Source organism: Odontesthes bonariensis, chromosome 11, assembly GCF_027942865.1.
Source record: "Odontesthes bonariensis isolate fOdoBon6 chromosome 11, fOdoBon6.hap1, whole genome shotgun sequence".
Lineage (NCBI taxonomy): Eukaryota > Metazoa > Chordata > Actinopteri > Atheriniformes > Atherinopsidae > Odontesthes > Odontesthes bonariensis.
This window is the reverse complement of record NC_134516.1, coordinates 8,244,216-8,254,213: the sequence shown is the minus strand read 5'-3', so window position 1 is coordinate 8,254,213 and position 9,998 is coordinate 8,244,216. Positions and strand designations below refer to the sequence as shown.

At 45.0% G+C, this 9,998-nt stretch overlaps 1 protein-coding gene across 1 annotated transcript; it reads right to left on the bottom strand.

Annotated features, from left to right (window-relative positions):
- Window positions 1–1,112: 1,112 nt before the first annotated feature.
- On the bottom strand, window positions 1,113–9,919 carry LOC142391192 (protein NLRC3-like; the record flags this gene model as incomplete). The annotated part of the gene is made up of 9 exons (XM_075476968.1): window positions 1,113–2,288; window positions 4,205–4,275; window positions 4,402–4,448; window positions 5,151–5,308; window positions 6,115–6,121; window positions 6,357–6,530; window positions 7,515–9,312; window positions 9,460–9,667; window positions 9,830–9,919. Coding segments are annotated over 9 exons (3,072 nt in total), but the record flags the coding sequence as incomplete, so codon positions are not given.
- Between the last annotated feature and the right edge of the window lie 79 nt (window positions 9,920–9,998).

Below are 9,998 nucleotides of genomic sequence, written 5' to 3'. Positions count from 1 at the left end.
TACCTGGCGTTCATTGCATTTCATTCAGAGTGTAACAATAATTGTTTCACCAGAAGACCTGACAATAATCAGCCTAGTTTAATTGATATGGGTATAAAAGGCACATGTAGGACATGCCATTCAGAACGCAACATGGCCCATCTTGCATTGCTTGAGGATCTGGAAAACCGTGCGCTACGGAGGGAGCGCGTGTTTAGGGAGCGTGCAGATTTATTGGCAGAAAGTAGTGAATGGCTTCTAAGCAGGTTCAGATTTCCAAAACATAAATTGATCGACCTCTGCCGTGAATTGGGGCCATCGATGCGGCATTTCTCAGCCGTCCATGAGCCGAATTCTGCCCACAGTGTTGGATGCGATTATTTCTTTGGCCCCGACTTACATTTGATTCCCTTATGGGGGTCCACGCCAGGCAGACATTAAGCGAGGGTTTTATGGTATCGCGCAGTTCCCCAACGTCATAGGAGCAATAGACTGCACTCACGTCGCACTAAAAGCACCATCACAGCACGAATACAACCTCGTGAATTGGAAAGGGAAGCACTCCATTAATGTACAACTTAGATGCGACAGTGATATGCTGCTTCTCAATGTTGTTGCCCGATGGCCAGGGGGGACGCACGATTCCTTTATTTTGCAGAACAGCTCCGTGGGCCTTCGTTTACAAGAAGGAGCTGTTGAAGATGGATGGCTTATTGGTGAGTGTTGCGCAGCATGTTTGCAACATTGGTTATATGTATGGTCAGTGTTCGAACTACGGGGGGACCCGAGACCCCCTGAAACTGACACGAGACCCCCGAAAACATGATTTGGGAAATGTTGGGGGGTCTCTAAAACATTGGCAAAATGTGATTTCCCCTAATGAGTTATGATTGCAGACGCGATGCGTGTGTGGAGGTGTGGAGCCTGTGTGCGTAATTGGCATAAAGCTGTGCTGTCCGCCGCGTATGATTCTGTATTGCTTCTCATGTGTTTTCGAGATCCGCGCTCTGAGTCAAGCGCAAGCAAGAAAGTTCTGGTGGCTTTTAAAGGGAATGTTGGTGCCATATATGGTTACTTGGGGGCGTTCCATGATACAAATTAGTCTGCTCGTGCCCGCGCGAGGTGAACTGGGAGTGTGGTATTTATCATTGCAGATTACCTACCAGTGTGCGTACAACCTGTCTAAGAACATTTGATGAATGCCGATTTTTTTGTACTTGGGCACATTCTAAATATAACTCATATGACAGGATTTAGAAGGGATTCTACGCACTAATGATGAATGAGGGCTCAGGTGTCCTTTCATCATCTAACAGGAAATGAATGGGAAGACACATCAGGATGAACCCCGGCTGCTTACCAGACCTCTGCTCATTGGAGCAGAATCAGTGAACATCTGTCAGCAGGTTGGAATCCATCTGGGCTGATGGCAGCTCAGTGATTCCTCTCTGATGTCACAGTTTGTCACATGTGCAGCAAACTAACTGCAGCTGACTTCAGCTGAATGGTCTCAGTTAAAGTGAGCTGCAGAGAAACACAACCTGCTGATACTCAGTGTGAAGCTTTGACTGGAAACACACAGAAAAACAACATCCTGGAAGAATGGCAGCTTCCATCTTTAAAGGACTGGAAGAGGAAGAAGTATCCAAGGAATCATTCAGAAGAATTTCAAACAGAAACTGACTGAGTCCATGAATCTGAAAAGGTGTTTCTGAGTGAAAGAGACAGACATGAACAGACTGAACTATCTGTTCAGCAGGGATTCTCTGACAGGAGGACACTCTGTATACTCAGCACAGAGACAACCAGGAACCAGATGACCAGGACCAGAACCCAAATCCAGGATGCAGAGGTTCTTCAGTGAATGTGGTGCTGAAGGTGTGGAGGTGGATCAGTGTGTCAGAGGAGACTCTGTAGAAGGACAGAGTGCAAGCAGGACGGTCCACATACACTGCTGCTCTGTTACCGACAGAGGAGGAGGAGGAGGAGGAGGAGGAGGAGGAGGAGGAGGAGGAGGAGGAGGTGGCGGTGATGGGTGTTTCTCTCTTATTGTGACAGACAGAGTATTTACCTCCATCAGAGCAGATCAGACTCCAGGACTGATCCGTCCATCCAAACTCACAGTCTCCTCCTCCTCTCCTCCTGATTCCTCTGTAACTCACTGACATATAAACCTCTCCTCTCCACTCGACCTCCCAGTAACAGCGACCAGTCAGAACATTTCTACACAGCAGCTGAGGCCAGCCACCAAACCTGTCTGGATGATCAGGATATGACTGAACCTGCTCCACACATGTCACTGTAGCGTGCTCTCAGGAAAGACAGAGAACGGAGATGTTTACATTAACCTTCCCCCCTTTTTCAAATGTCTTGACATCGAAAACATTTCACTGTTTATGACCCTTTCAACGGATTACCTAAAGAAGATAAGGACCCAGATGTGAATTCCGACCAACTGGAGTCTCTTTGTGAGATTCTCTCCTCCACGCCAGCCACGCATAATAAATTATGCAAACTGACACCCTCTGACAGAGAAACAAACCAGGCTTGCTCTTCTTTCCTGGCCTGTTACAAAGGAATGTTCAACTCTCTATTTTCTAGAAAGTAGAACTTTCACCATAATCCTCACTTTCTCCTGGAATAAAACTGTTAAAATCGGAACTGCATAAATCTACAGATCATTTTGAAACATTCGCCATTCTTGTACCTTCATTAATTATCAAGTTATGAAAATTGGATTTAAAAGGAATCCCTCTCGTGGAGCCACAGTGCCCCCCAAAGGACATGGATAACGGACACTTTTCACTATGTCAGCCTAAACAACCATGGACAATTTCAACTACGGATGTTTAATGTTCTCATTATGTGCAATGCATAACCTAATAGTGTTTAATTCCACAGGTATTACCCAAACAGCCGCAGATCATTCTAGTTAACAGCAAGCAAAGTTGTCATTACCATTTTTGTCATGATAATATGAAGTATTGTATGCTAATAAGTGTTTCATGCTCATATTTGTGTTTATGCCTGCTTTTATGTGACAATATTGTCTGTTAAGAACATTATATTGTATAAATCAGTGTAACGTAGGTAAATGCATTTGAAAGAGAGAATTTTCCCTTTTGTTCTCAGTTCCACCCCCCTTTTTAGCTTTTTGGGTTGGGGGACAGTGAAACGCTGATTGGACGAAAGCTGACATGTGACCTCGAGTTTAAAACCCGAGCGCACCAGAGATTCGCTCTCTCATATCTACCATCTCCCCCCTCTTAGCTCGCTCTTACTGTTTACTCTCAAAATCCGCAACTCTGGGACCTCCCTGTGGTCCTCCAAGCCTTGACCACTCCCTTTGTCCCCTAAGCTTATGCTTACAATTTTTGACCTCTTGTAATCTTGCCTTTCCCCGCAACTCTTCTGTCCTCTCTCTATTTTACTCCGTAACTATTAATTCCCATTTTTTTTAGACTTCCCTTTTTTTATAAAAGTCTGGTCCGATACACGCGAGTGTTTGCTAAATCACACCGCCCGGCCCAAGAAGAACAGCCGACTAAACGACGCCCAGCCGCTGGTAACCAAGGAAACGTGGTCTCCAACAACGACGCCCAGCCGCTGGTAACCAAGGAAACGTGGTCTCCAAGGACTGACGCTCACCTTGTAAATAACCACGATACTCTACGGCAAAAGTAAGGTGCATAAAGTCTGATATCTTTGGAGCAGTGGAACTCTGCTGAACTCGGAGTGCTGAATCCTTCCTCTGGAGGTGATGGTTGTGCAGAGATCCGTAGGAAATAACCGGCCGAAGTGATTAGCCATAGCAGTTCCGTGTGAAGAACCAGACTCAGTATTAATGTTTTAACCCCAGGTCACTAGTCCTCCCGTTTAGCTAAGTCATCTCTCCCTTTCAACCGTGTTTCCCTACAACTATTGCAAAGTACCCATATTCTGTCTCTTATCAATTGTTTATACACCTATATACCTGTATAATGTTGAATAAATGTTTATATTAACCCATTTAAGAGCGTCACAGACAGTTACTAAAGCCGATTACCACTCCAAATAGGACGCACGACTCAGAATGAGACTGATTCTTAATATAACATACTAGGATTGCAAGATTTTAAACAGTCTTCCTCTTTGGACTGTAACGTAACAAATTAAAATAAAAGAGGTGGTGTCCCTGCTATTTTCGAGGTAAATATTAATTAATAACGTGTCAACGCTACATCACCTTCCTGTTGTTGTCAGACAGTTTCAGTTTCCAGTTCACTGTGTTTGTGTCGATTGTGAGTTGACAGGAATCTGAAGGAGAGAACAAACACAGTGCAGCTGCAGTTATTGATCTATCATCTGTTCACTTTGATCAATGAGTGATGTGACAGTGTGACGATGGCTGGATGTCATGAATCAGATGAAGAACACACTCACACTTCCTCAGCCCTGGTGTCAGCCATCGTTCTCCAGCAGGCTCCACCCTGAAAGGAGGAGGGGGGTCAGAGCAGCACCGTCTCTTTCAGCATCAAACATGGACATTACATGGCTCTCACACACATTGTTCTACACTGAGAAAGGAACAGTCCAACATCTGGACACATCCACTGGAGTGGAGCATCTGGAAACTACAATGAGCAGAATCAACACTGACGCGTACAAAACTGCTTTGTGGAAGTCACAATTTCTTCTTTCAGCCGTCTCCTCCTTTTCATCTCTTCACATATGAAGAACACTGTAAAAACTCCTGATCTGACCCAGAGCTGCAACTTTCTATCTGCCCTAAAGTCTGACTGATCTGCTTCTGACAGGAACATCCTCTCCACAGCAGCCTGCCTCAGATTCTTCACATTGTTTTCACTGTTGCTCTTTTTTCTGACTCAGCTGGGAAATGTTAAAGTGACTTCTTTTCCGTGCACATGAAACTAAGTGACTGTCAGAGACACAGGGGATCTGTGTGCTCTGTCTGTAAGTCTGATAACAAGTCATGTGGAGCTCAGAGGATTGTTGAAGTTTGCACTGGTGGCTTTATCTTTACTATCAGGGTCAGATGACCAAAATATGTCTCTTGAAAATGACCGACTGTTCCTTTAATATGCAGCGATCTGTCCAAACTGGATCGACCACCCAACATACTCTTTTTTCCTCCTTAAGACATTGTGAGGCTGCAGCAGGCCTCTCCATACCTGAGTGTGTGTGGATCCTTCAGTGCAGCCCTCAGCAGCTTCACTCCTGAGGCTCCTGGATGGTTGTAGCTCAGGTCCAGCTCTCTCAGATGGGAGGGGTTGGAGGTCACAGCTTCAGCCAGAGAAGCACAGCCTTCCTCTGTGATCAGACAGCCTGACAGGCTGCAGACACACACAACAACAGAAACTCTGAGAGAACTGCTCTGAAGCTGAAGCTGAAGGTCATCCAATGGTTACAACATTCTTAGAGAAAGATTCTTTTCATCATTTTGCTCAGTAACAGTTTCAGATAAAATGAGAAGAAAATATAAACAATCTTCTGTGACAAACAAAGAGGAAACATGGCAGCAGTGAATGAAAAACCTGGATGAAAAGAAAACCTCTGAGAATAAAAACTTTAGATTATTGTGAATATTTCAACATTTCACTCTTCACTGAACTCTGCACACCTCAGACTTCCAGCACACCCCAGAGTCCTGTCATCTCCTCAAATATTCTGATGACTCTGCAGCTGTTGGCTGTATCATGCACAGTTCCTCCACATTTGAGTTGAGCTTTGCTCACAGCCTGACTGGAGCATTAACTGTAACACCTTCCTTATAACTGTTCACATGCAGAGGAGCAGAATCCAGTTACTGACTGAAGTCTGTCTGACGCTGCAACTCTGCGGCCTGAGTGAGAACATCTCATTGTTGGATATGTTCCCAACAGAGCACTTTGCTCTCAGGCTGCAGGTTTACTTGTGGTTCCCAGAGTTTCTAAAAGCAGAATGGGAGGCAGAGCCTTCAGTTATCAGGCCCCTCTCTGTGGAACCAGCTGCCAGTTTGGCTTCAGGGTACATGTAAGTACAGCTGAACTCACTGTACACCTGTTGTCTTTAAGTTACTTGAATGGTGATTTTATTACATGCTTTAAGTGACCACCAGCTGACATGTAGTCTTAATGGGCTGATTTTCAGTCACACTTTCAAACTGTGACAAAAACCCCAGAAAAATCCTTGAATGTGAGCAGCTTTATTGGGAATTCAGCTGGATTAATATACACCTACACTTTACTGTTTTTGCTAAAGGAAACAACAAGAAGGAACATCCACAGAGCACCTCGGTCCAGCTGAGCCCAGCTGGGCGTACACGTGATTTCATCCTCATCTACATTATCTGGAGTGTTAGTGTAGTTTGGAGAAGCTTGTTTTCATACAGTCCTTACCTGAGAGTTTCCAGTCTGCAGTTTGGACTCTTCAGTCCATCAGAAAGCTGCTTCACTCCTGAATCCTGCAGGTTGTTGTTACTCAGGCCCAGTTCTGTCAGGCTGGAGGACTGGGAGCTGAGAGCTGAGGACAGAGCTGCACAGCTTCTCTCTGAGAGGTTACAGCCACTCAGGCTGAGGAGGGAATGAGATGGAAGGAAATAACTTGATCTATTAATCAATCAAACTACATTCATATTCGATAAGTGGAAGAATTCTGTTTCCCTGTTTGTTTCTGTTTATTTGTTAAAGACATTAAAGTGTGATGGAAGATGTCTACATGTGCCGTCTTAGCTCAGTAGATGGAGAAACTAAAAGATGTATCTGCTGCTGTTATTGGCTCATCCTGTGATCAGATCAGCTCAGCAAAGAACACCATGTGAGCAAAGCATCTTCTCACACTAACAGTCAGCTGTTTCTCCAGCACCAAAGTGTTATCTGGCCCAGCTCAGCTGTGGCTCTGTAGCTGCAGCCTTTGTCTGTCACTCTGCAGACTGACATGCTTTCTGTAGGACTGACGGACCTTTCTACCAAGAAATTAATACATCAATGACAACATGTTTTTCTCTTTCTTAGACTCAAGACTTAAAAAGTTTCCACAGAAGAGTAAGTTAAAAAGCACAAACTGAATTTTGGTTACTTTGTTAAAGTTTCTCATGTTCAAAACAGACAGTAAAACTAAATCTAGACTTCAGGACGTACTGAACACATGCAGTCAGTGTGAGTCTGACGAGTCTGGGGAGGAAAAATCAAATAAAAGCAACATATCCAGAGTCAGAAAAGCTTTATTGACTTATTGTTAGAGTTAGTTAAGCCAGATAACTACTGTATCTAATAAGATGGGAGCAAATAAAATGATTCATTAATCCATTAAACAAATTAATTATAAAATTGATAAATAACTGCCACCAAGTTCTTCCTCAGAGGAACTGCTGAGTTTCTATTTCCAACAAAGTATCATCTCACATCACTTGTAAGATGATATTTTGTTGTGAACTGACACTTCATAAATAAAATTAAGTTCATTTGAAACTGAGTTTAACGCTGATTCTGCTGTTTTTCTCCAGTTAATAAGTAAACAATGTATTTATAAAGAAATATATCTGTGTTTGTACTCACAGAGCTTTGTTGGAGGCTTTGACCACTGGCAGCAGCCTCAGAAGAGCCTCCTCTGAAGCAGAGTACTTCTTCAGGTCAAACTCATCCAGATGTTTTCCTGATGACAGTAAGATGAAGACCAGAGCTGACCACTGAGCAGGAGACAGTTCATCTGTGGAGAGACTTCCTGAACTCAGGGCCAGTTGGATCTCCTCCACCAGAGAACGATCATTCAGTTCATTCAGACAGTGGAACAGATTGATGCTTCTCTCTGCAGACAGATTCTCACTGATCTTATACTTGATGTAATCGACTGTTTCCTGATTGGTCTGTGAGCTACTTCCTGTCTGTGTCAGCAGGCCTCGTAGGAGCTTCTGATTGGTCTGCAGGGAAAGACCCAGGAGGAAGCGGAGGAACAGGTCCAGGTGTCCATTTGGACTCTCTAAGGCCTTGTTCACAGCACTCTGATGGAGATGTTTTAGTTTTGGTTTCTTAAAAGATGAAGGCCTCTTGGATCGTTCATCTTCTCCCATCAGGTTGAGTCCAGAGTTGATGAAGGTCAGATGCACATGAAGAGCAGCCAGAAACTCCTGAACACTCAGATGGATGAAGCAGAACACCTTCTCCTGGTACAGCCCTCTCTCCTCTCTAAAGATCTGTGTGAACACTCCTGAGTACACTGAGGCTGCTGAGATATCGATGCCACACTCTGTCAGGTCTGACTCATAGAAGATCAGGTTTCCTTTCTGCAGCTGCTCAAAAGCCAGTTTTCCCAGAGACTCAATCATCTTCCTACTCTCTGGACTCCAGTGTGGATCTGTCTCAGCTCCTCCATCATACTTGAGCTTCTTCACTTTGGCCTGAACCACCAGGAAGTGGATGTACATCTCAGTCAGGGTGCTGGGCAGCTCTGCTCCCTCTCTGGTTTCCAACACATCCTCCAGAACTGTAGCAGTGATCCAGCAGAAGACTGGGATGTGGCACATGATGTGTAGGCTTCGGGATGTCTGGATGTGGGAGATGATCCTGCTGGCCTGCTTCTTTTTTTTGAATCTCTTCCTGAAGTACTCCTTCTTCTGTGGGTCAGTGAACCCTCTGACCTCTGTCACCATGCCAACACAGCCAGGAGGGATCTGATTGGCTGCTGCAGGTCGTGTGGTTATCCAGAGGCGAGCAGAGGGAAGTAGCTTCCCCCTGATGAGGTTTGTCAGCAGCACATCCACTGAGGTGGGCTCTGTAGCATCAGTCAGGGGCTCCTTGCTGTGGAAGTCCAGAGGAAGTCGACACTCATCCAGACCGTCAAAGATGAACACAACCTGGAACTGTTCAAATCTGCAGATTCCTGCTGCTTTGGTCTCAGTAAAGAAGTGATGAACAAGTTCCACCAAGCTGAACTTTCTCTCTTTCAGCACATTCAGCTCTCTGAAAGTGAATGGAAACATGAAGTGGATGTCCTGGTTGGCTTTGCCTTCAGCCCAGTCCAGAGTGAACTTCTGTGTTAAGACTGTTTTCCCAATGCCAGCCACTCCCTTTGTCATCACTGTTCTGATTGGTTCATCTCTTCCAGGTGGGCCTTTAAAGATGTCTTCTTGTCTGATGGATGTTTCTGCTCTGCCTGCTTTCCTGGATGTTGCTTCAATCTGTCTGACCTCATGTTCATCATTGACCTCTCCGGCCCCTCCCTCTGTGATGTAGAGCTCTGTGTAGATCTGATTCAGAAGGGTTGGCTTTCCTGCTTTAGGAATCCCCTCAAACACACACTGGAACTTCTTCTTCAGAGCACATTTAACTTTACGACTACAAACTGCAGCAACAAGTTCTGAATGAAGACAAGAAATAACATCAGTAAACAGACATTTCAACCCTGTAAAGAATGAGTATCTGAACATCTGCTGTTCTGTGTGCTGAGACATCAGTAAATGTGTCATTTATCCAGCAGGTTAAACCTTTAGAGAAATCCTCTTACTGCTCTGCAGACGGTCAGCCAGCTCCTCCTGCTTCATTCTCCTCAGGAAGTGAGCTGTGATCTTCACTAATGCCTCTCTGCTGCTCCTCTGCTCTTCATCCTCACCCTCCCTCTGACTCTCTAAGCATTCTGGGTAATCTGGACTCAGAGCCTTCTGCATCTTCTTCAGCTCCTCCTTCACAAAAGTGAGCATGTTGTCCTCCAGCAGCTGGAACAGAAAACTATATGAATGAGCCGATCAGACTGAAACCATGGAGCCAAACATCAGATCCATGTTGGACTCACTGACAACCCACTGGTCTACAGAGTGCAGCATGGAGATGGCTGTGAGCAGAACAGATGGGAAAGTAGTTGTTGTACATGTACAGACCATAAATATGGAGTCCAGCTGTGTTTGATGCTGCTGGGCAGACGGACCACTGGGACCCTCTGAGCTCTGCTGGTCCACTCTGTGGAGGAATCATGAAGAATGAGCTCACATTGTGTCTGTCCACACAGAGAGCAACACAAGGTGAAGCTCCATGAAGGGATGTGTGGAT